This window comes from Trachinotus anak, unplaced genomic scaffold, assembly GCF_046630095.1.
Source record: "Trachinotus anak isolate AG129_WGS33_773 ecotype Australia unplaced genomic scaffold, CSIRO_AGI_Tana_v1 ptg000003l, whole genome shotgun sequence".
Taxonomy (NCBI): domain Eukaryota; kingdom Metazoa; phylum Chordata; class Actinopteri; order Carangiformes; family Carangidae; genus Trachinotus; species Trachinotus anak.
The window spans coordinates 18,855,042-18,881,205 of NW_027273854.1; the positions used below are offsets into that span (position 1 = coordinate 18,855,042).

The 26,164-nt window shown below is 38.2% G+C and overlaps 3 protein-coding genes across 19 annotated transcripts in view; 1 reads left to right on the forward strand and 2 right to left on the reverse strand.

Moving 5' to 3' along the window:
* Nucleotides 1-4,713, reverse strand: part of LOC139618429 (interferon-induced very large GTPase 1-like) — a 266,067-nt gene extending 261,354 nt beyond the window's left edge. For 3 of the 10 annotated variants that reach the window (XM_071474329.1, XM_071474330.1, XM_071474328.1), the window contains exons 1-5: nt 4,302-4,458; nt 2,735-2,838; nt 2,594-2,628; nt 1,658-1,766; nt 919-1,488 (exon numbers count right to left, since the gene is read on the reverse strand). In XM_071474329.1, coding sequence (XP_071330430.1) covers nt 919-1,488; nt 1,658-1,766; nt 2,594-2,628; nt 2,735-2,822 — 802 coding nt within the window. In that variant the 5' untranslated portion in view covers nt 2,823-2,838; nt 4,302-4,458. Of the gene's footprint in view, nt 1-918; nt 1,489-1,657; nt 1,767-2,593; nt 2,629-2,734; nt 2,839-4,301 lie in introns of all 10 variants that reach the window. The other 7 variants (XM_071474336.1, XM_071474335.1, XM_071474334.1 and 4 more) reach the window with 5 other exon arrangements.
* LOC139618456 (galectin-2-like) overlaps nt 1-13,143 on the forward strand; it is a 98,595-nt gene extending 85,452 nt beyond the window's left edge. The window contains exons 1-4 of one of the 2 annotated variants that reach the window (XM_071474398.1): nt 11,679-11,814; nt 12,005-12,084; nt 12,296-12,467; nt 12,648-13,143. In XM_071474398.1, coding sequence (XP_071330499.1) covers nt 11,806-11,814; nt 12,005-12,084; nt 12,296-12,467; nt 12,648-12,794 — 408 coding nt within the window. In that variant the 5' untranslated portion in view covers nt 11,679-11,805 and the 3' untranslated portion in view covers nt 12,795-13,143. Of the gene's footprint in view, nt 1-11,678; nt 11,815-12,004; nt 12,085-12,295; nt 12,468-12,647 lie in introns of those variants that run through there. The other variant, XM_071474397.1, reaches the window with a different exon arrangement.
* Nucleotides 5,983-26,138, reverse strand: LOC139618431 (interferon-induced very large GTPase 1-like). Of its 7 annotated transcripts, none has more exons than XM_071474346.1 (9): nt 25,751-26,108; nt 24,792-24,892; nt 24,651-24,685; nt 23,696-23,804; nt 22,960-23,526; nt 20,482-20,522; nt 19,687-19,780; nt 19,495-19,532; nt 6,903-7,157 (listed from the first exon to the last, which is right to left on the reverse strand). In XM_071474346.1, the coding sequence occupies exons 2-9, from the start codon at nt 24,874-24,876 to the stop codon at nt 7,044-7,046; spliced, it is 1,083 nt and encodes a 360-aa protein (XP_071330447.1). In that variant the 5' UTR covers nt 24,877-24,892; nt 25,751-26,108; the 3' UTR covers nt 6,903-7,043. The 7 variants fall into 7 exon arrangements, with proteins under 7 accessions (XP_071330446.1, XP_071330448.1, XP_071330447.1 ...); XM_071474344.1 differs by lacking the exon at nt 6,903-7,157 and adding an exon at nt 13,927-19,402 and having other exon boundaries at nt 25,751-26,069; XM_071474343.1 differs by lacking the exon at nt 6,903-7,157 and adding an exon at nt 13,927-19,405 and having other exon boundaries at nt 24,651-24,682; nt 25,751-26,068.
* Nucleotides 26,139-26,164: the final 26 nt, after the last annotated feature.

The following is a 26,164-nucleotide window of genomic DNA, read 5'->3' on the forward strand; positions in this document are numbered from 1 at the left end:
GAAACAACACACGAAAAATCAAGATTCTTAAAACATTATGAACAAATCTCAAGTCTCTTTTGCAGTTCAATAGTTAATGTATTTCTTTCATACAAAAATCAAATGTATAAGAAATACAAACATCTTCAAATTGTCCAGTGATGCTGTGCATTCATGATGAAAGTGGATTAAATTCCTTATCTAATGATCTGGATAACTCAGATGTCTCCAGCAGCATGCTCGCTGTGGAAAACCTGCACATGCAAAAATACTTGTGCCACTGTTTCAAAATTAGATGTGTTCTGGTAAAAGAAAAAAAAAGATTGTGATATTGAGCTTTACATAAGAGCAGTTACTAGACATGAACCAGGCAGACATCATAGAGAGACAACAGGCTGCTCAGAAATAAAAAAATACTGTATGTGATGTGCTTGGTCAGGACAGGTGGACAGAGGTGAACAGTCAGAGACTTGTAGGTGAGGGTAGTACTTTGTAAGAAACTGTACATACAAATATCTAATGAGATGGTGTCAGCAGATAAACAAGAGTGTTTGGATGACAAATTTCTCTGTTTTACTTTACTGTCACATACAGTAAACAGTAGCTAATGTGAACAGGGGAAACTTGTGAATGTGCTTTTAAGTTTATTCAGTTGGCTGTAGATGATATTTAATTTTTATTGTTGGTTTACTGTCAGTATCATTGAAAAGGACATGAAGAAATACTATTTTATTATCTTTTGTCTTCTTGACATTTCCTCAGACATTTGACATTGAGTTTATTAATCACTGGTTTAATCTTTAGCTATGACATGTTTTTTATAATCTGATCATGTTTCAAGTTTTACTGATAGATAGATAGATAGATAGATAGATAGATAGATAGATAGATAGATAGATAGATAGATAGATAGATAGATCTGTGAACAGCAACATTAACCTGTTTGATTTTGATGAAACACTGAGGAATCTGACGTTTCTTCTTCTTCGTGCTCTTTATTTTCACCACAGGTCAGTCCATTGTAGCAGTGTGGATCATTTTCAGAGACCATGACATCTATTTTTTCCAGCAGTGCTGCTATTTCATTTTCCTCTCTCATACTTTTTGTACATGTGTGGTATCTTTTTTCAACAAAACTACTATTGGCTTTCAGGTCTGCCAGTGCTCGGTCACATTCTTCATCTGAGCCATGAGTCACAACTGTCATTAAATAAGCAAGTGATTCTTTGCCAAAGGTTTTTTCTAACCACTGCACTCCTGAGCTGTAATGGCTGTTCTGCAGACCATTTGGTAGCAGGAGGAGAAAGGCATGAACTCCCTGATTTAATGGGAATTTGTCAGTGTTTTGTTGACCAAGCATGTTAATGACAGAGATGTGTCGACCACACAAATCATAGAGTGAGGATGAAAACTGTTGTGTTTGCTCGTCATGGTCAAGTAAGATGTTTTTTGATCCAACCTCAATAGAATTTGTGTCACCAATTAACACAAGTGTGAGCTCAGGCAACACTGAAACAACAAGAACAACATCTGTATGTTATTCTACACAAATCAGTGACACAAAGCTTGTCAAAGCTTTGTTTGTGCTTTCATGATTCTTCACAGTGTTTGAAACTCAGCTGAAATATAATTTGTAAAACGTGTGATTTCCTCAGTTAATTCTTTGTGAAAATCTCACCTCTCTCTTTGGTTGTAGATGGTAGAGACTTGATTTCAGACTCTCCTCCTGTGGTTGTATCGTTCTGCTCTGGATGCTCAGCTTCACCAGGTTCATTCACTGAATCAGACTAAGAAAATAAGAGATTTTATTCAATGATGACTTCTCCAGGTTTGATCCACTGAGATTAAACATGTTTTTATTGGGAACCAAAACCAAGAAAACAGCATCAAGATCAATGTCAAAATTGAAGATCAACAAATAAAGTTTATACATTTATTCACTGAAGGCGCTGCCTCTAAAACCATAGTGAGTGTGAGGGTCACTCTCCCTCTCCTCTACCAGTGGACCCACTGACACATTTTCACAAGAATTTCATCATTTCACTTTATCTGAGAGTAAAGTTGCTGCTTGTTTTATACCCAACAGAGCACAAGCACTGAGGACATTGTTGGAACTAACTGCTCCAATACTTTTGCATTATATTCATTTATTCATCCATTGTCCAATCATAACCTTCTAACCTGTTGCATGTGTTTTGGAAATGTTTGCTGTGGTGACTTTCACATAAAAGTGACCAAGGTGCTTTTTCAGACATGAGACCCACATGTTAAACTGCCTTCAGATTAATGTAAAGGGTCACATCTGCAGGTGGGAAAACAGTATAATAAAAAGTCAAGTTTTCTTTGTTAACGTTTGGTCAAGTTCACTCATCCACTGCCAAACATGAAGCAGCTCATAAAATCAAAACCTGATCAGTTCTAGAAAAAAACACAATTTCACAGGTCTGATCTTTTTGGACAGTGTGGACACTGTGTGTGCTATGAACTCTTATCATTTTAGATTTAGAGATTCTCTAAAGGATTCTCCGACAGTAAACACTGATTCGACTTAGAAAAAATGGGACACTGTCAGAATAAATACAGCTGTATGATGGTGACTTATCTTATATTTTACCTTGGTTTTAGCTGCACTTCCCTCCAGCTCATCTTCTGACAGGTCATGTAAGAAGAAGCAGATTGAACAGGATCTATCATAAAAACAATATGTAGTTTGCTAACAGTATTCAACTTGTAAATTGTCTAACTTTCAAATTACCTTTGTCATCTCTCACAGATGATATTACAGGTTGGGTTTCAGACTCTCCTCCTCCTCCTGCTGTGTCATCACGGTTCTCTCTCTCCATCTCATCGACTGCTCATCTTTACAGTCATAAGACAAAGCCATTCAGACAAATGTGATAATTAACTGTTATTGGAAAATGCAGGTGAAATGTAGCAAATATTGAAAAACATCTCTTGAAATAAAATGCAAGTGAGGACTTTCTGTGTAATTTGCTGAGAAAAATCATTTCAAAGTGAGCAAACATGACATACTTTTAAAATGACGAATGATTTTTGACCCATTTACAACCACGGGGATCACCGGTGACACCGTGGTGCATGTGTATTTCAAATTACCATAACTCCTCCTGAATTAGATTTTTGCAATCTCTTAAATGTTCAATCTGCACTTTTCAAGAATTTATAAAAAGAAAGTTGAAGAAAATTCAATTCCGTTTTTGTCCTTTTCTTCTCATAACACACAGCTTTAGGTATTTAATTACATAAGAATGGTAAATACTTGACAGATTTTTAAAGTTCTACTTCTCCTGGAAAAAGGGTGTAAATTATTTACACATAGGGCATCTTTTGGCACAATTATTGACAACAATAGACAAAAAAGACCAGGTGTTTTAACCCTATAATGCCAAATGCATCAAATTTGATACAAGCATTTCTGAGACCTATTGCATCACCTTATGGTAAAAACTTCACTCAAAACCCTCTTATATCCAATCTGATACTTGTCTTCCAACCCCTGGCGGATACCTTTATCACTACAACAATTCAAACGGTACATGGGACAATCCAAGTTGGCCACCTTCAGATAGTTCCCAACTCACTGGATCAAGGTAAAGAAAATTGCGATTTTTACGATTTTCCAGTGACATTTTCTTTGAAATTTTTAGTAATATTCTAACATGAACACTTTATCTGTTGAAGCAAGTTATAATTACATAATTTTTTGCATTTTAGTATGGAGTAAAATTGTGTATAAAATTTGGAAAAACCTATATGCAAATAATTTTTTGTAATTTTTTTTTTTGTCAAATTTTGTGAAAGGGCCAAATAAAGGTTCCAGATTCAAGAAATAAGAATTTTTCTGTCCATTATTTCTGGGGTCAGCCATTACAGGGTTAATAAATATCTCTATTGTTGTGGTGCTTAAAGGGTTAAAGGAAATGGCCGCCAATGAGAATGCCTGTTTTTCACAGTCTCTGCTGTGAGCTGTTGCTCAACCACGTCAACGGTGAAGTAGAAAACATTTGGACACACCCAGTTCAGAAAACCAGACTTTAAACAGTTTACATTTCACCTGTTTTTTCCTAAAACTGTAATTTGCATGTTTATTGCAAACACTTCGTCATACACGCTCTTCCACACAAGTCAGAGCAGACGAGACTTCAAGAAACATCACAGCTTGAAACCTAAGTTCTTGTTTGAACAGTCAGTGTCTGTAAAACTATATAAAACTATACATGCATACTATACATATAACATATAACTCTACATATACGTTTTAGGTATTTACACAAACACATTGTAGACATGTACAAACTGACCTTCGTGTCGTTTCCTCAGCTCAGTGCGCTGTGTAGAGTCTGTCTCATCAGACCTAACGGTGTTACTGCTGCATATAGATAAGCCATAAGTCCGACATTTGACTCTCGGCCAGCCCCTCACAAACCCCTCCCACCTGCCCTTAGCGAATCAGAGGGGATGTGAAACTGAAACTAAGACTGTTGCTCTTTCCCTTGTGATTTCCCCTAAACCTTGCGACTTAGGGGACAGACAAAAATAGCTTCATACAAACACCTCTTCTTACAGACAATCATACAGTATATAGTTTGTATATTATTATATTGTTATTATTTATCTTTCCTAAACATCTGTTATTGTTATATTTCCTTGCTGCTTTCCTGTTCTCTGCACTGCCACTTTGCAGCTGTAACACTGAATTTCCACACTGTGGGACTAATAAAGGCGATCTTACCTTATTGATCTTAATCTTTTTTTCTTTTTTTTTTTGTCCTGTCCCAGTATCATTGGCAAGCAGCATGAGTGGTCTGGATGCCTTGTGTTGTTGGGGCAGATTTACTGTGCGAAGGAGTGTGGGATACTCCTCCTATCGCATATTTTAACTTTATTAAGACAACCGGACCGCATCAGGAATGAGAGTGGACAGGGGATATATGGGGAAAAGGAAAATGGGAGTGGGGAGACGGGGAGAAACAACAACAACAGCACAACAACAGAAAAACAACCACAGTAACAATAACAATAGCTAACAATATCCACATTTATGGTCACTCTATAGTTCTTAACCATTAGATGCTCCGTATGTGTATTTGTGTATATGTGTATGTGTGTGTGTGTGTGTGTGTGTGTGTGTGTGTGTGTGTGTGTGTGTGTGTGTGTGTGTGTGCGGATCTGTCTGTGTGTGTGTGTATGAGGGAAGGGGTAGGCAGGAGTGCGTGTGTGTATGTGTGTGTGTTCATGTGTGTATGCAAGTGTGTGGCGATTTGTCATTGGATGTGGTGGGTAATTGATGTGGGGGCTGCAGTATATTATTATATTGTTATTATTTATCTTTCCTAAACATCTGTTATTGCACTTTCCTTGCTGCTTTCCTGTTCTCTGCACTGCCACTTTGCAGCTGTAACACGCCACCAGCAGCTCACCCTCCTTCTAGAGAAGCTCAGCCAACATTCCATCGACCAGCTGTAATGGAAGATTCCATGAACTCCACTTCCACAGTTTGTACGAACTGTGGAAGTGGAGTTCATGGAAGCAACACAGCTTCATTCAGTAAATGCAGCGAGTCACACAGTGGAGTCTGTTTGTATCAGATGAACTTTTGCTAGAAACAGTAAATATGTTGCCAGTCTGATTTTCATGTTTGTTTACATTATAGATTACACTGTCTATGCTATGGCATTCCACTGATTATGAACAGGTTAAAATGCTGAAGTCAGTCAATGAGTGTATGCAGTCCTGTCGTAGCCCTCTATGAAAAATGTATGTTACCTGTTCCAAGCAGGTAAAACTAACATTTTTTCTGCACTGGCTGCCAAGTGCATTGTTAACCATCAAATTACCCATCACAACACTTTTACAGTCACATCCCACTATGACCATCAGATGCAGTCATAACATTGCCACACCAATCTGTGCTGTTGTGCTGCTCCTGCTGTGTTGTAGTTTTTGGTCTGCATATGCTCTTAATAGAAACCAGAGAGGATGTCCACACAAAACAACTGGCTTTACTTATTGTAGTATCGTACAAAGTGAGTTAACATTGTAATGCAAGATGAGATTTCAAGCAATGTTTATGTATTTATTTTTTATATCAGTCCTTTAAAAATGTTTGATAAACAATCCTGTTAAAGGTACAGTCATCACATCACAGAGGAATTTCAGCGGCAGTTGTACAACAGAGTTTTTATAACATCATGAAACACACTGAAAATACACTTACAGCACTTCTCAAATGTCTTAGGGCTTTGAAACTTAACATCTTTTTCTCTGTGATTAAAATGTTGTTATGGGTTTGGTGAGTGAGGAGTAATACAGAACAGAAAAAAACAAAAAAAAATGAAACAAACAGGATTTCCAAAGCGATTACAAACAAAGTTAACTCTTTTTCACATATGAAAAACTTTAAATAATTCGCTGGAGGAGCTGGAGGAGTGTTTCCATGCAGGAACAACAGACTATCACACAAATCTCATGAACTGGGGGTTCGTTCTCAGCTCACTGATTTTATTGTTCCAGACACAGTTTCAACATCTAGACTTTGATCTCTTCCTCCTCTTCAGAAAAGGCATATGATGTTTTGCGGCTGTAGGAAACGGCAGGAGAAGGTGTGTTGTTGTTCACCCTTGTTCCCTTTGTGAAGGACTCTCCACCATAATGACGAGACAGCACGTCAGCTGCTCTCTGAAACCTTTCTGCCTCCATTACAGGCTCCGCTCTCTGTGGAGACCCAGCGGACGCATCAGGCGTCCTCAGAGACCTCCTGTCCTCCTCTTGCTCTGTCCAGTTAGAGCTACAGGAGCGGCCCCTGTTGTTCATGCTCCTGCTGAACGAAGGGCTGGGCGAAGTCACCCCAGGGCTCTGCACAGGCGTCTCTGATAGAGAGCTGTCGTCTTCATCTTCTTCATCTCCTCTTTCATCTTCCTCACCTGCTGCCTGGCTGTGATTGGACATCTGAAGGCAGCTGGGGTTGTCAATCAAGCTGAGCACCTCAGTCATAAGGGAGGGGCCGAGGTCTACAGTGAACGAGGTGAGGGAATCTGAGTGTTTCAGTGCGATGCTGCCGCCGCCGTCTGGTAGAGACCCTTTCTGGGCGTCTCCATCTTGACACTGTCTGTCAAGGCGAGAGAGGCGGGGCAGAGTGACAAATCCAGACTGCAGTCCTGCAAACAGAGAGGACAAGAAAATGATATGACACAAGGAAAAGAAAACATCTCAGACACAGTCTCACATTTGAAGATGGCAGAATAAAACCATACAAAAATAATATCAGTGTTGGTATGTTACAAACACTGTGTTGTAGCTGGATTTGGGATTTAAACACTTCAGGAGAAAATTGAAGAGTAATTTTTTTTTTTTTTTTCTTCAAAAAAATAAAAACATCTTAAAGTGAACTGGAAATAACATAATGGAGACTCTGAGTTTTCCTCTGCTACATTCAGAATAAATCTGATCTCCATGTCCCAGTAAACCTGCCATCCTGTGTTGATCGTTATTAGTCCCGTTATTCTCTGTTTATTTCACTACAGTCTGTCTGTCTTAGTCAGCATTTATTCAAAATCATAATAATAAAAAAAAAGAATTAAAAACATTACTGAAAATCAATTGTGCTGACTGAATGAGCTGTTATATAGGACGCTTGTCCAGCAATTCAATAACCTGACCACAGGGTGGCAGCCTGTGACAACACAGCAGCAGTTTGTTTTCCACACCAGCTCCACTTGAAGAGAAGGACACACTTCATCTTACAACTGTCAAACAGCAGAAAACAAGAGGAGATGTAGAGAGAGCATGATGTCACTGAAAGGAGGGGAACACAACAGATATAAATATAAATGTGAAGTGAGCTTCTCATGGAGTCCAGTGAAGACTGGGTGACATTCAGTTGATAAAAGTGGAAAATGTAGAATAAAAGACCTTTATAGACATTGTAAGGAAAGATATTTACTGTCCTAAAAATATTTTGTAAAGTCTTGGTTTAGTCAGTTATGTTTCTTTGCAGTATTATAGTTTAGATTTAATCAGAGGAGTTCCTTTGTTCTTCTATTAACCCCCAGTTGTGATAAGCTGTGATTCTTCTCAGTTAATCTTTGCTGATTCTTACCCAAAATAAAAAATAAAAAATTCTTATACTATGTGAAATTACTTCAGGATCATGTGACCAAACACTTAGTTTAATCTCTCTCCTGCCAATACTAATAATTGTTACCTACATTTGTTATTAAAGAAATGATGTCTCATGGCAGGTCAGTTTCTAGTTTCTTTCTTTAAACTAGAGACCATCTTGTGATGGGAACACACCGGCCACAACACCCCTCAAAAAGTTAACGTTGGACCCATGAATACTCAGCAGTTATTACATTTGAGGACTCAGCTCTCATGCGTCAGACCACACCCACCTTCTAACTCACTCTTCATTTTGATCTCAGCTTCACACTTGTAAAGATTTGTTACTGTATCTTGTACAGTTGTGTCACTGTTGCACTGACAAATCTGTCCACAGATATAAACACCTGCCCATGCACTCAGAACCACCTCTGTGGTAGTTCCTGCTACAGCAGGTGTCTCCAGGACCACATTTTGCCATGATAACACACACGGTGAAAACAATACTAGCCACACAGATTAATTCACTTCTGGACTCAGCTACATGATCTCTATATGATAATACAAAATAGGCCATATGCTATCAAATGAAAATAAAAGTAGTAAAAAAAATCTTATTTTTCTAAAAATTTGTCTATACCTTTAAAAAAAATTCAAAACCGATCATAAACCTTGTTGCTCAGTGATGAATGAACGTGTTGTTCTGTCTCTTATCCAAATTCTGTGAAACAGAACTGATTCCAGGTGAAAGCTAAAGTAAATAAATTCAGGGTTTTCTGTGGAAATGTGTCCAGCTGTGTTTGTTTGGTAGAAACATCAAAATATGCTTGGACAAGTCTGCTCTATCGGCCCAGCCAAGCATCTCAAGACAATCAGATAACTACTATATGTAACTTCACTCACACATACACTGCTTTGTTAGATATACATGGGATCTGTACACACACACACAAATGCAGAAAGACACACACACATTCTTGTTTTTGTCATTTGTGGGGTCCATCCAAGAGTGACTGTTGAAGACAAATATCACTTCAACTTAACAGTTAAAACAACTTTTGCTCAAAACCAGTTTTTGAAGATGGACACTTCTTGTTTTCATCACTGGTGGGGTCCACCTTCACACACTTTGTTGTCTCTGTCTCCTCAACCTACTACATTGTCAGATATTACATTTGTCCCCAGCTATCAGCCATTTCCCTAACTGCATTTTATGAATATACTGGCTGTATATACGTGGTTGATTAGAGCTGGGCAGAAATACAGGGTGTACATACCCTTGATCAAAGGTTTTTCTGAGATTCTAAGATCCTTTTTTTTCATATTAGCAGATGTTTCTTGTTTCTTGTCTTTTTTTTGATAAACTAGTAGCTCTAACTCACACCTCCGATCTTGTTTCATCGACTGGACCTCAGGTTTACTACCTCCTGACTCCAGTTAGCTTTTGTTGATATCATTAGCTTAGAGGTTCACATACTTTTTCCAACCTACACTGTGAATATTTGAGTTTCAATATGGACAAGAACAATACAATCATTTGTGTGTTATTAGTTGAAATAGATTGTGATGGTAACTTGGATGAAGAAAAATTTATACTTAAATAGAGATAATTCCAAAGGTTTCATTTACTTTTTCTTGCCACTGTAGATGTGCAAGTCTTGATCAACTGTAAAGCTAAAGCTAAATAGAAAATGGCCTTACTTTATTAAAATTATAAAAAAATAGCAAATTAGATATCACAAAATCCTGCATGTTGTAATGACACTGAGCAGTCTAACACACAGTGTGTGAATGAATGATGAACAAATGAACAAATGATGCCAGACAAGAAGAGTTAGCTATCAAATTTAGGTCATTATGAGGAGAAAAAAGCATTAGTAGATGCCTTTAAAATTCATTAACAAAAAAAAAAAAAAAAAAAAATTCAGGTAACTGCTCAATTCTAGTCCTCCTGGACTTGAGCTTGGCTTGTAATACTATCGATCACACTGTCCTCTTAAACCGTCTGGAGGACCCCGTAGGCATATCTGCTCTTCAGTGGTTCATCTTCTATCTACCTGGTAGACACTTTTCAGTTGATTCTGTGTTTTCCTCTGCTCCTAACAACTGTTGTGTTCCCCAGGGCTCAATCTTAGGTCCCATCCTTTTCTCCCTTTACAGGTTCCTTTGGGTAACATAATGCAAAACCATAAAATGAAGTTCAATTTTTATGCTGATGACACACAAATCTATTTTCCAATGACAAAATGACTAATCCATCCTACAAACCCTGCATACTTAGGAGACATTAAAAGGTGGGTGACTGTCAACTCTCTGCAGCTCAGTGACACTAAATCTGAGGTCATTCTCATTGCCGCCGCTCATGTCAGGGTCCAGATTGATATCAACCTCCTTGGCTGGCTTCCAACCTAAAGCCCTCTGCCAGACATTTTGGTATAATAATTAACTTTAATTTCAAACTGGACCTCGAAGTATAAATGGTTGTGCAATCATGTCTGTATTATCTACAGAATATTGCCAAAATCAAATCATTTGTGTCATTCACCTATTTGGAGAAGGTTATTAACACATTCATCTCATAGTGTCTTGATTACTGCAGCTCCATGTACACATGTCTCCCAAACATCTCTTTGTTCCCTGCAACTCATCCAAAATGCTGCAGCTAGACTCTAACTCTTGGAGTTAAGACCATTTAGCCTCCTTACATTGGCTACCTGTGTTTTTTAGAAATGATTTTGAAACACTTATATTCACTTTTAAGATCCAGTTAGGCACCTTCTTGTATCTCAGAACTCCTCTCCCCTTATGACCAAACGTGCTGCCCGAGATCCTCAGACAAAACTCTGTTATCTGTCCCAAAGTCTTGACTAAAAACCAAACTGTGTATTTGTCACTAGAGCCCCCAAACTTTAGAACGCCCTGCCCGAGGAGATCAGGTGTGCTGAGTCACTGCCCTGGTGTAAAACACTACTCAAAACATACCTATATAAAGCAGCTTTTAATTCTGGATTTTAATGTTTTCATCTTCGTTGTACTTTTGGTTCTTACTTGTGGTTTTATTTTTTATTTGGTTTTGTCTGTTTTATTGATTTTATTGTTTTAAAATATGAATTTGTAATTCTTTTTGCCTTGCTAATTGACACTTTGCCTCTCTTTATTGCTTAAGTTATTAAATATAAATAATAACCATGTATATATTTCATTTTTAATTTTCAAGCAAAAAACAAACATGAAAATGTTTACAGCATAATAGACTGGTTGAATACCACAGATACAGTATACTCTGGTAAGTGTTACTTTTTTCTGCAATGTGAACAACAATATCCTCAACACCTTCCTCAATGTACACAGTGGCCCTTAATCTTAATCATAATCTGTTCATCACCTCACAGTGGCACTTTGGCAGCTGTTTCTCTTGTTCAATGATCAAGGAGACAGTTAATCTCATTTGCAAAATGAGTTCAACAGCAATGATTAAACAGAGTAGTGCTTCTTCATGGAAGAGGCCGCTTGACTTATTGTTACTTTTAAAAGTCCTATCACTCGATCCTTTGTACTCTAAATTATAAATAAAGTACAGTGAGACTTTACAATCACACCCCTCACATTGTGTCTTCCAGGACAGAGGACTGTGCCCCTGTACCAAGATCATCATCCTACATCTTCCATTATCTCCAGGACTCTTCACCAACACCAGGGCTAAAAATGACCATGGTAAGTTCAAATTTGTTGCTGCTTTTATTTCACTATACTGTACCCTGGAGTTTTTATTTGTTGAATAAAACAGTGGACAGATAGAAGAAATATTTGTTTTAGCAAGTCTGCTAACATTATGACCAACAATAATCTTTCCTCTTCTAAACAAATTGTTTGAAACCCTGAACTACACAACTGTGTTTTTCAGCAACTCGAACTAAAGAATGTGGATCTGCGAGCTGGAGATCAGCTGAAAGTAAAGGGAGTAATTCTGCATGATGCTGAGAGGTAAGATCACCAAACACAGTATATTTATTTTATATTAGCCTCTTCACTGAATAAAAAATATGATAATATCTGTGTGCATAAATTCTGGTTTATTGCTGTAGTAAAATTTATTAAGTAGTTGTTGGTAAATGTCTAATGTTACATGTCTGTGTGGTCTTCTGAGCTCTGCAAACACCTGGATGTTAGCACTACATTTCTTGTATAAACTCAGATTCCAGATCGATCTCGGCTGTGATGCAGACGACCTGGCGCTGCACTTTAACCCTCGTTTCCATGACGACACTGATGGAGCTGTGCTTGTGTGCAACTCAAAGACTGCTGGTTGTTGGGATGATGAGAAACGGGAAATACACAACCACTTACAGAGAGGAGCAGACGTCAAGGTGAGGGAGTCCAGCTGAAGGAGGAGAAGACGTGTGTACTTGATGAAAAGTACCATGAAAGGTTTTGTAAGGATTTTCTTTAAAAGGCTTAAGGTTTGAAGAGAAAATATATTTGCTCACTTTCCCCTTGACACATAGATAGTTTGAGTTTTATGTGTCTACGCATCTTTTCTGTTTTAGATTGTATTGAAGCTGGCAGGAAACACATTTGAGGTGGAGCTTCCTGATGGACAGGAAGTCCAGTTCCCTAACCGTGTTGGCATGGACGCCATCAGCTACATCAGAGTCACAGGGGACTTCAAACTGACTTCCTTCAAGATCTGCTAAGAGATGCAGCTGCTGTAACACATGCACGCTGTGGTTCTGAGTTTGAAGAAAGATGAGACTGAGACTTGGTCAGTTATTGCAAGAAATAAGAATCATTAAGAGATGTCACTCTTCAGTACACGTGAAATGTATCTTAATTTAAAAATGAACACAAGAATAAAAAACGTTTAAATGATCTTGTTTTGTTGTCTCTGAGGGGTCATTTTTTAAACTGTAGACTGATCCTGGCTTTGAAAAATATTTTCTCACAAATAATGACACAAACTTCAGATAGATCTGATACAGAGAGCAACAGTCCAGTTAAAGGGGCATTACACCAATTTTACACCTGAAGTTTAGTTTATTTGTCATTTGTGTAGGCACTTATGTCTCTGCAGGGAGATATCTTAAGTCTGAGAAAATAACTCTGGTGATGTCATACTGATGTCATCAGGGTTATTTCAGCTCAGACTTGAGTCTCTGAATTTTTAAAAAACTGGAGGTGTGGAGTTTGAAAAGAAGTGGGCATTTATGAGGCCAGAGGCGGTCTAATGACAGACACTGCTGAGTTGCAGTGTGGGAAATGTAGGATCCAGTGGTTTTGGAGCTTTTAAAAGTCTTTCTCCCCAAACTTAACAAAGATGCAATACTAAATTGTGGCAGTTCTCCTGAAAAGCAGCAGATCACATACAAAAAGAGGAACAGTCGACTAAGATTGTTCATGAAAAGTGGCTTTAGAAGCCATCTCAAATGCATCAAAGGTGACAATCTGTCACTGGATTTTACTGCTGCCTGGCATTTGATGTTATCTGTAAATAATAAAAATATACACATTGAGAACTGGGACTGAAAAATTACCACACAGTCAGAGAAGAAAGTGTGACTAAATCCAGACAATATACTGTAGCAGAAAGCTCAAGAGCCATGTGTGTATTTCTTATAAGACCAAAAAAAAGCTAAATAAGCATAAGGTGGTTTTCAAGTCTTATCAAATAGAAATAGTCAAATAGGCTTTAATGTGCTTCATGGATCATCTACAAAAGGTGGGGTCTTCTACAAACAGATGGCAGGTCTCAAAAGTGTCAATTGAGACTCAATTGAGACTTTGTCATTTGACAAAACAAAAAAAAAAGAAACATGGTCTTTCAGTAGATATGATGTAGGTTTTTTTATTATGGTCACCAATAACATGATAGATTAAACTCGAGTGATCAGTTTATAAATGATACAATCCTTTAGAAAAATTTTTCTCACATGACTTACATTCTTTACATTGAACCTGAATATCAGAAAAGTTCAGACAGAGAAAAACAACAAAGATGATATAAATATAATGACAGATTTTTGGAAATTAGATTAACATAACACTTCAAATACTTCTTCCACACAAAGCGCCCCATCCTTAATTGTGTTTCCTGTTATTTAACAAGATCCAACTTAAAATTTAGAGACTTACAAAAATACAAACGGACAACAGGTGTTTGACAGTAATTTTTAGAAATTATTTACACAGGTTATCAAAGAAATATGCCTTCAACTCTTTGTTGTGTATAAGTTGGTAATTTCTGACAGCATGTCTCTCATCAGCCTTCTCACAACTAAAAAATATATGTATTTTGATTTAATAAAACTTCAAAATATCCATCATGGAAACTTTTATCATATCAAGAATCTCACACTGACCAACTTTGTAGATGGCACTTTGATTTAATATTTATATTCTTTATTCCTTATTTATTCTCCAAATTACTATTGTTCTTCTGTGCTCTGTGTTTTAACTATAATCAATTATAATCACATGAGAGCAAGTATCATCATAGTTGTACAGTTGTGTTGGATCACTCAGATTTATACATTTCATCCAGACTTTTAATTGCATCGTCTATCCTGTAGTCTCTCCACTCACTGGGAATTTCTCCATTGCCCTCAAATTTTAATTTATAGTGGTCCTCCAGTTGCTTTTCAAATCTACACACAAACCATTTCCAGTACGTCAGCTTAGACTCATCAGGGGTAATTCTCCAGTTAGCAAACCTTGGACCAGCAGTTCGGTACCATTTATACCAAATTTTTTCATGTGAATGTGAACGAGGATAAAACCTTTGATCACTTGCAACTAATGTTGTGCAGAACTCAGTAACCAGCTCCACTGTGTTTCGATAATAACCACCACTGACTGCACGGGAACGATGAAAAGGGACACTGTGGTCATCAGGGCTGTGATCTTCTATGGTGTTGGTACAAACTGCTGAACAGAATGGACACTTCTCCCAGCAGCACTTGCACAGCTGATCAATGAGGATTTGATCAGGTGTCAGCCTGAATTCACTCATGTTATTCAGTGAGAGGCTGCTCATCTCCTTCATGACTGGTTCAAGTCCTTTCTCTATCTCTTCTTTAAGAAAGTCAAAGTTGTTTATGTCTCTGAAGGTTTGAGAACAAATGTCATCAAACATCAGCTCATCTTTCAGAAAACTGGTAAATTCCTCCAGCCACATGTCTGTGTGTCCTCTCTGGGTTTTGACTCTCTCTGTTGCAGTAAATAAAGCCTGACTTACAAGTTGTTTCATGTCTTCAACATTTTTCTTGAGTATATCCCGTGCTTTATCTCTGTGAGATGTGAAGATGTATTTCTTTACTTCCTCTTTTATAAACCTCTCCACATGTTTCCTTGGGTGTCGGATGTAGGTGATGAAACCTCTGAAGTCCTCTTTCTCTGCCAGTGACTTCAACACATGTTTCTCCAGGTTCAGTCTGTTCCCATTGAATGCTGGGAAACTGCACCTCATCTCTCCAGCCAGATCAATGGCAGTCTTGTTGCAGACAGCCTCAACAGTGGAAACCTTCAGTTTTTCACAGATCAACTCTCCAAGCACAACAGCAGAAGAGCTTCCTTTGCAGAAGCTTCTGAAAATGTTGTAATATTGATGCTTTTTATTCTCTAAATAAATTAGAGCATCATTGTTCATCTTGAATTTCTTGTGGGACTCTGAAAGCCAACTCTTAGCTCTGTCAAACACATACAGTAAGAGATCAACTGTGAACTCCTTCTTCAGAGCATATTTCCTCTTTGATTCAAATTCTGTCACTTTTTCTTTGACATTTTTGGCCACTTCTAGCAAATAAGTTGGACTGTAGCCACTTGTAGGTACAGGTTTGCTCCTGATTGTATCAAATGACTGTTTTTCAACATTGTCAATTAGGGATCTGATCAGTTGTTGGTCTTCATGTTGAAAAGACCCTTTAAAGTAATTTAATACTTTTTTACCTGTTTTTGAAACAAAGCCACAAAATTGGCTAAATTTCCCCTGTCCTCTTGTGTCTCTTTCGCTCTCTTGAGGTTGTTGGTTTTCCTCACAATGCTCCTGATACTTGGTGAGGATCACATAATCAAAGTAATCACCAACCTCTGATATGTTTTTGTATCTGCCACTGTTTTTGGATTCACCTATCAGAGCCCATTCAAAACCAAGTTCATACAGGATAATTACATGATCTTCCTCCAAGTTGATGTCTTCAATAGGTTTTATATCTGCAGTTAGTTCTCTCACCCAGCCTCTCCAGACAGAGTCAAACTGCTTCCTAAGTTCCTCTTCAGCTTGTGTCTTGTCTTTTAACTGGTGAGCGAGCTCTTTGCTCTTCTGTAGCAGCTTGTTCTCAAACTCTGTCTTCTGATCATCAAGCTTTTTACAAGCTGTCTTCTGCTGAATAACTTCATCCAGTTTTCTTTTCACTCCTCTCACCTGTTCATCATGAAACTCCTTGATTTTGTTTTCAAATTGGCCTCGCCACTGAACCAACATTTCTTTGTCTCTGTCATCATCAAAGTACTTTCTCATTTCTTTTTTGATTTCTTCATATGTTTTGCTCATTTCTTTAGAAAGATAACTGAGCTCAACCTTGTCAAGTTTTCCATTTTCAATTCTGTTATAAAGCTGGTTTTCGATCGTCAACATGTTGCTCCTCAGGGCCCAGGTCCAGTTCCCGTACTGGACCTCAAGGTTTCTGTACACTTTGATTTCAAGAGTGTTTTTGAAACTGAAAACAAAGTGTTCGTTCATCAGGGCTTTCCACAGGTCCTGGACTTTGCTTTTGAACTGTGACAGAGTGATCCCAGCAGACTGTGAAGCTTTAGAGAGGATGATGTTCTTCAGCTCTTGGACGCTCTCGCTATAACCTGGATTTGGGGGAGCCATAGGTGGACTTCCCTCCCATAGTTGGGCAAAGTATTTCACATCTTTTTGCACATCAAATGCAATGACATCACTGAAACACTCGGCATCACAAACCTCCTCTTTGGCAGCGAGTTGGGCCATCTGGTCCAGTTTTTCTTGCAGGCGTCTCTTTCCATCCATGTTTTTTTCTGCAGCTGCAATATCTGTAACATTCTGGTGAACAAACACACAACTTGGAGACAGTTTAACTTTCTTCATCCTCATGAAAGCCTGGACAACAATCTGCAGAATGTCCTGCATGTCAGCTGGATTCTCTCCAAAGATGTTGATCAGTGTCATGTTTCCCAGACCAACAACAAATGTTGCCAGTTCATTGTCGTGGTGAAGAGTGGTGTTACCTGCTAATTCAAGAGCACGCAGTCCTTCAGTGTCCACCACTAGAACGTAGTCAAACCTGAAGTCTTTCTTCATCTCCTCTGACACTTTGACCAGCTGCATGAAGGCACCCTTGGTGCATCTGCCAGCACTCACTGCAAACTGTAACCCAAACATGGCATTCAGCATAGTTGATTTTCCACTGCTTTGTACGCCCAAAACTGACAACACAAACACTCTCCGGTCACCCAGTCTCTTGATGACTTCCTCTAAAAGACTAGAGATCCATGTTAAAGGCACATGACCTGCATCTCCATCCATCAGCTCCATGGGGTGTCCTGATATCATCAGCTCTGCAGCCAGCTCAGGGTATTTAGACCAGTCAGTCTGTCGCCTCTGTGTTTGTTTCTGCAGAGATTTATGGGCTTCATAGATCTGCCCCATTTCTCTAAAGATGTGCTCCAAACCAAAAGTTGCTGACTGCAGTTTTGATGATATTTGTTCAAGCTCAGTTTGTTTTCTATTTAATTGATCAGACTTGTCATGTTTCTTCTTCAGAGCCAAGACCTCAGACCACTTTTCATCATAGCTTTGGAGAATTGAATTGAGATCGTCAGTGGAGAGAGCATCTATTAAGATCTGAGTCCATTTCAGGAAATACTCTTTGTCTGTTGATGGCAGAGATGAGAGACTTTCAATTAACAACTTCATCAGTTCACTACAGGAAGCATCACATTGTTTCTGTCGTATTTTCATCAGTTCCTGACGCTTTTCACTTTTCTCCTTCTCAATGTTTCCTTTGAGATGATACAGTTCTTTGTTTATTCTGCACCACTCATGCCACAGTCGGCCTTGACAAGGGAGCAATTTATCTTTGATTCTTGACACATCCGTCTCTTGAAGCAAATTCATTATTTTCATAGCAGCAGATTTCCCTTTTTGGCAGACTGCATCATCTTCATCCACTCTGATTCCAGAGACCTTGGCCATGGTTTCAAGCTGGAAGGATGTATGTGGTCCAGACAAAATCTCTCCAATGATCCTTTTCAGTTCTTCAGAAATATCTGACTGGCTTCGGTCTTTTAGACCCATTTTGAATGTTCCCTTTTTTATCTCAACAGCATCACAACTGTCATCAACAATGAGAATAATGAGAGGCTTTGAAGACTTCAGAAGGGCTGAAATAACTGTCATACTTTTGTGAGTTTTCTCCAGAGTTGGTACGAGAACAACATTGACTGAAGATTTTTCAGTCAGTATGTTACATTGTTTTTCAAATGTCAGAGCATCACCACGAAGATTACAGAAGGCAGTGCAGTCAGTGAAGGCATCATCAGGTTTTCCAGCAGGACAGTACCAGGCGATCTCTGCCACACCATCCATCAAATGGCGAGATTTGGTGCTACCTGGGCAGTTTCTGTGGAAGAAGGTGTTGTGACGGGCGTTGATCAAAGTGTTGATCAGCTGAGATTTAGACACTGAAAGTGAACCCAGGCGGAAAAATGACACCATGAGTGTCTCAGCTTCACAGATGGGCAAACTCTTCATGGTGATGATGCTTGAATTATCTTTGGTTTGAGTTATCTTCCATGTTTTTCTTATTTTTCTGAATGTCCACAGAGGACACTCAATGTCCATTGTGACTGGGTCAGGAACAAGCAAAGGTAAGGCGTACTGACACTGAGAGAGCTTTGTCATCATGTTCTGCTTCAGGAAACTGTCTGAGCAGTGAAATACTGCCATTTGAATGTCCATTGGATGAATGTGAGTCTGTTTTGATTGATTAGAGTCTGTATTGGTGCTAAAAAGAAGGTCTAGGACGTCTGTGTCAACCCTGTCAAACAGTGGAACAGGCTTTGAACTGTCTTGTCTTACAGGAATATATCTGGCTCTGTAATCTAACATCATCAACCTCTGAAGAAAAGCATGAGCTAGATCTTTCTCAGATGTTTCATGGTCCTGTTTCACAGGTGGACCTATTTTAAGAAAATCTGCTGGAGACAACTTCTGTTTGTCTTGAAGTTGAAGTCTGTGAAACAGAGTTTCAGTTTTGTTCTTCACCTCAGTAATCTTCACTGACTGCTGTAAATAATAAACAAATAACCATTCAATGTAAATAAAAAAATGATAACATCATATGGTTATAAGGTAAATAGTCCTTAAGTTCTCACCTCATCCTTGTTTGCACTCATATCCACATCTGAGGTGCCTGCAGGACAACAATGAACCAGAGAGTTGGATCAGTACATTTTTCTAATGTTCATTGTAAATGATTTTGAATGTTAGTTATTTAGTAATTAATCTTATTTTGAAATGTTCTGTTATTGCAAAATAAAATATTTCATTAAAAATTATTTTCTCACCTGTTTCAGAAGGAACAGACTTGATTTCAGACTCTCCTCCTGTTGCTGGCTTGTCGTTCTTCTCCGAGTGTTTTCCATCATTCACTCGGTCAAACTGAAAAAAACAGTGATTTAATTTAATCTTAAAATAAGTAGGTCAGAACCATGGTGAAGACCAACAATACAAAATGGTACACTAATTAAGAGTACAACAAAACCAAACATAAAAGTAAGTAAATGAGCAGAAATTAAACGTCGAGTAGGTTTATATTTTAGGGAGAAGAAAGTAAACTCTTCAGTATTTTCAGCTTCATTTATCTGGCATCAAACCAGGAGCAATGTGGAGTCAAATACTTTCAAAGTCTAAATTAAAAAGGCAAAGCCATTGATCAGATTAGGATTTCCCAGCAGGCTTTGCTTCGTAGCTTTTGAAAAAAAATGAACCAAATTAAATAAGTGGTAGCTGGATTTTTTTTTCATAAACCATGCAGTTTTGGAAAATTTCAATAAGGGCAATAAAAATATAAAAGGCTATGACTCAAAACTGAAAGTGTGATGGGCCCTTGACAGCTACTGGGCCCTGGTGTTGTACACCAGCTACACAGCTCAGAGATATGTCATTGTTTATAGTAATAAATGGGCCAAAAAACAGGAACAAGATAAACACACAACACTGAATATCAACAACACACCTTCAGTAAAGAAATACAAAAGCAAGGTAAAACAATGTGCACAGCTGTTATTATTCAGGTGTGAGACACTTTTAGAAAACAGATGCTACAGTGATGATCAAAAGTGAAGGTGAAAAATTCTTACCTTTACTCCGTTTTCATCTGTGTTCTGCTTCTTCTCTTGAACTGTAGGATGATGTGAAAACAGCAGATTGTATACAATCAAAATGAGATAACTGTGTTCATTTTCTGTGTTACAGTAAAATTCATTACTTCCTGCAGATAATATTACACATTATCACTGCCTTCAGACAGAAAAAAATCATAGTGGCTGTCTCGTTTTTCTCAGTTTCTTTGAAACAAACAACAAATGAAAATCGCTATTCTGAAAACATTGTGTGCAAATCTCTGTCTCTTTACAGTTAAACAGTTTATGTATTTTTTAGGCATTTTTATACCTCCTCTATTTTTAATTCTTGTGTTCTCTTTAGGTTTTTATTTATTTTATTTAATTAGCATTGTTTGCACCAAGGGAGCAGCGCTCAAATTTCGTTGTACTATGTATAATGACAATAAAGGCGATTCTGATTCTGATTCTGATTGTTGCTTTCATACAAAAGTCACATCTATAAATACAAATACAAAAATCTATATATTATCCAGTCATGCTTTGCATTAGTGATGAAAAAGGATCAAAGTGTGTTTCCGATGATCTGTATAATTCAGATGTGTTTAGCAGCATGCTCCATGTGGAAATCCACACAGGTAACTGTCTATGCAGGTAACTTTACACAGATCATAGAAGCTTTACAGTTTTTTTCAGCTGCTTTAGCACAAACACCAAATGAAAAGAGATTCTCAAAACATGTGTGCAAATCTCAAGTCTTTTTTGTAGTTAAACAGTTCATGTAAATGCACACATCTTCAAATTATCCAGTGCTACTGCTTTGCATTAGCTTCTGTGATGAAAATGGATTAAAGTCTTTTTCTAATGATCTGGATAACTCAGATGTGTTCACCAGCATGCTCACTGTGGAAATCCACACATGACAAATATTTGAGCCACTGCTGGAGCCTTTCAAAATTAAATGTGTTGTAGGTTTAAATCTGGTAATAATAATAATAATAATAATAATAATAATAATAATAATAATAATAATAATAATAATAATAATAATAATCTTTCAATTTAAGCAGATTCATCCTCCAATTTTAATGCAACTCAAATTTAAGTTCTAATTCATTAAAACACATTAACACCACAGGTAGTGATCCTGAGCTTTACACAAGAACCGCAGTTACTGGACATGGACCAGGCAGACATCATAGAGAGACAACAGGCAGCTCATACAGGAGGGAGGATGTAAACATACTGTATGTGATGTGCTTGGTCAGGACAGGTGGACACAGGTGAACAGTCAGAGACTTGTAGGTGAGGGTAGTACTTTGTAAGAAGATGTTTTTTTGAACTGTACATAGAAATATCTAATGAGATGGTGTCAGCAGATAAACAAGAGTGTTTGGATGACAAATACTTAATTTCTCTGTTTTACTTTACTGTCACATACAGTAGCGAATGTGAACATGGGGAAAGTTCTGAATGAGCTTTTAAACCTGGTGTTTGTATGAGATTCAGTTGGCTGTAGATGATATTTGAATTTATTGTTGGTTCACTCTCAGTGTCATTGAAAATGACGTACAGAGAGAGATACAATTTTAGTATTGATATCTTATATCTTATCTGATATCTCATACATTACAAATACAAATTGAACCGTTTCGTACTGAACAATAACATCAGTTGCTTTTTCAGTCCACCAGATGGTGCTGTTGAGGTTTTTTCTAGTGAGGTCAGAAGAGGTCAGAGGTCACGGTCAAGGGCATTAGTGGCAGGCATCGGAGAAAGACGTCAGAAAGGCGCATCTAAATCAAACTTAGGGACTTATTTTAGATTTTTTCACAAGGATGGCTCAAATGAGATGGATATGACACTTGGGATTTGCAAAGAGTGTCGTAAGAAAATGAAATACTCTGGGAATACTGCAAACATGAGGGCTCATTTCTCATCCTGAGATAAGGTTAGCGGAGAACGGCTAAGCTAACGTTAAATCAGCTCCACCAGAAAACCAACCAACACCGGACACACCTCGCTTGACAAAGCTTCCTCCCAATACAGAGCGAACTAAGACAATAACACAATCTATCACCTGTTTCCTGTGCAAAGACCTGTGTCCAGACAGCGTTGTGGAAAACCAGGCTTTTGTGACATGCTGGAGACACTGGCGCCAGTTCTTTCACGGACACAGCCGTAACACAGGCTCTACAGAGGAGTGAGGCTAAAGAGCAGCTAAGTTTGGGAACAGCAGAGCATTAACTTGCGACGTGTGGACATCACGGGCTGTGGATTCATATGTGACTAAATAATCTGCAGTTGAAAAAAGGTGATAAATCGCAGTATATGTTATTGCAATACTGAGCATATTGCGAAATGTTTATAATTGAAATGATATTGTATTGTGAGTTAAGTATCATGATAATATCATATTGTTGGGTCTTTGATAGATAGATAGATAGATAGATAGATAGATAGATAGATCTGTGAACAGCAACATTAAAATCTCACCTGTTTGATTCTGATGAAACACTGAGGAATCTGGCGTTTCTTCTTCGTGCTCTTTATTTTCACCACAGGTCAGTCCATTGTAGCAGTGTGGATCATTTTCAGAGACCATGACATCTACTTTCCTCAACAGCGCAATTATTTCTTTTTCATCTCTCATACTTTTTGTACATGTGTGGTATCTTTTTTCAACAAAACTACTATTGGCTTTCAGGTCTGTCAGTGCTCGGTCACATTCTTCATCTGAGCCATGAGTCACAACTGTCATTAAATAAGCAAGTGATTCTTTGCCAAAGGTTTTTTCTAACCACTGCACTCCTGAGCTGTAATGGCTGTTCTGCAGACCATTTGGTAGCAGGAGGAGAAAGGCATGAACTCCCTGATTTAATGGGAATTTGTCAGTGTTTTGTTGACCAAGCATGTTAATGACAGAGATGTGTCGACCACACAAATCATAGAGTGAGAATGAAAACTGTTGTGTTTGCTCGTCATGGTCAAGTAAGATGTTTTTTGATCCAACCTCAATAGAATTTGTGTCACCAATTAACACAAGTGTGAGCTCAGGCAACACTGAAACAACAAGAACAACATCTGTATGTTATTCTACACAAATCAGTGACACAAAGCTTGTCAAAGCTTTGTTTGTGCTTTCATGATTCTTCACAGTGTTTGAAACTCAGCTGAAATATAATTTGTAAAACGTGTGATTTCCTCAGTTAATTCTTTGTGAAAATCTCACCTCTCTCTTTGGTTGTAGATGGTAGAGACTTGATTTCAGACTCTCCTCCTGTGGTTGTATCGTTCTGCTCTGGATGCTCAGCTTCACCAGGTTCATTCACTGAATCAGACTAAGAAAATAGATTTTATTCAATGATGACTTCTCCAGGTTTGATCCACTGAGATTAAAAATGTTTTTATTGGGAACCAAAACCAAGAAAACAGCATCAAGATCAATGTCAAAATTGAAGATCAACAAATAAAGTTTATACATTTATTCACTGAAGGCGCTGTCTCTAAAACCATAGTGAGTGTGAGGGTCACTCTCCCTCTCCTCTACCAGTGAACCCACTGACACATTTCCACAAGAACTTCATCATTTCACTTTATCTGAGAGTTAAGTTGCTGCTTGTTTTATACCCAACAGAGCACAAGCACTGAGGACATTGTTGGAACTAACTGCTCCAATACTTTTGCATTACATTCATTTATTCATCCATTGTCCAATCATAACCTTCTAACCTGTTGCATGTGTTTTGGAAATGTTTCCAGGTCTGACCCAGTAAGATTGCTGTGGTGACTTTCACATAAAAGTGACCAAGGTGCTTTTTCAGACATGAGACCCACATGTTAAACTGCCTTCAGATTAATGTAAAGGGTCACATCTGCAGGTGGGAAAACAGTATAATAAAAAGTCAAGTTTTCTTTGTTAACATTTGGTCAAGTTCACTCATCCACTGCCAAACATGAAGCAGCTCATAAAATGAAAACCTGATCAGTTCGAGAAGAAAACACAATTTCACAGGTCTGATCTTTTTGGACAGTGTGGACACTGTGTGTGCTACGAACTCTTATCATTTTAGATTTAGAGATTCTCTAAAGGATTCTCCGACAGTAAATACTGATTTGACTTAGAAAAAATGGGACACTGTCAGAATAAATTCAGCTGTATGATGGTGACTTATCTTATATTTTACCTTGGTTTTAGCGGCACTTCCCTCCAGCTCATCTTCTGACAGGTCATGTAAGAAGAAGCAGATTGAACAGGATCTATCATAAAAACAATATGTAGTTTGCTAACAGTATTCAACTTGTAAATTGTCTAACTTTCAAATTACCTTTGTCATCTCTCACAGATGATATTACAGGTTGGGTTTCAGACTCTCCTCCTCCTGCTGTGTCGTCACGGTTCTCTCTCTCCATCTCATCGACTGCTCATCTTTACAGTCATAAGACAAAGCCATTCAGACAAATGTGATAATTTTTTTTAAGTTATTTTTTTTGGCCTTTTTAAAGCCTTTATTGGATAGGTCAGTGAGAGAGTGACAGGAGGGTCAGGGAGAGAGAGGGGGGATGACATGCAGCAAGGGGGTCGCGGGGCCCTCCAGCCCCCCTAACTGTTATTGGAAAATGCAGGTGAAATGTTTTAAATTTTGAAAAACTTCTCTTAAAATATAAAATGCAAGTGAGGACTATCCGTGTATTTTGCTGAGAAAAAAATCATTTCAAAGTGAGCAAACATGACATACTTTTAAAATGGCGAATAATTTTTAAAGGAAATGGCCGCCAATGAGCACGCCTGTCCTTCACAGTGTCTGCATTTGTGAGGGGCTGACCGAGAGTCAAATGTCGGACTTATGACTTTTCTATATGCAGCAGTAACACCGTTAGGTCTGATGAGACAGACTCTACACAGCGCACTGAGCTGAGGAAACGACACGAAGGTCAGTTTGTACAACAAGCTGTTGCTCAACCACTTCAACGGTGAAGTAGAAAACATTTGGACACACCCAGTTCAGAAAACCAGACTTTAAACAGTTTACATTTCACCTGTTTTTTCCTAAAACTGTAATTTGCATGTTTATTGCAAACACTTCGTCATACACGCTCTTCCACACAAGTCAGAGCAGACGAGACTTCAAGAAACATCACAGCTTGAAACCTAAGTTCTTGTTTGAACAGTCAGTGTCTGTAAAACTATATAAAACTATACATGCATACTATACATATAACATATAACTCTACATATACGTTTTAGGTATTTACACAAACACATTGTAGACATGTACAAACTGACCTTCGTGTCGTTTCCTCAGCTCAGTGCGCTGTGTAGAGTCTGTCTCATCAGACCTAACGGTGTTACTGCTGCATATAGATAAGCCATAAGTCCGACATTTGACTCTCGGCCAGCCCCTCACAAACCCCTCCCACCTGCCCTTAGCGAATCAGAGGGGATGTGAAACTGAAACTAAGACTGTTGCTCTTTCCCTTGTGATTTCCCCTAAACCTTGCGACTTAGGGGACAGACAAAAATAGCTTCATACAAACACCTCTTCATACAGACAATCATACAGTATATAGTTTGTATGTTATTGTATTGTTATCATTTATCTTTCCTAAACATCTGTTATTGCACTTTCCTTGCTGCTTTCCTGTTCTCTGCACTGCCACTTTGCAGCTGTAACACTGAATTTCCACACTGTGGGACTAA

Coding starts and splice junctions, on each gene's coding strand:
- LOC139618431 (XM_071474340.1), bottom strand. CDS start 24,876: ATGGAGAGAGAGAACCGTGACGACACAGCAGGAGGAGGAGAGTCTGAA. Junction 20,523..22,959: donor GTTTCATCAGAATCAAACAG/GTGAGATTTTAA, acceptor ATCATCCTACAG/TTCAAGAGAAGAAGCAGAAC. Junction 19,781..20,481: donor CAGATGAAAACGGAGTAAAG/GTAAGAATTTTT, acceptor TGTTTTTTTCAG/TTTGACCGAGTGAATGATGG.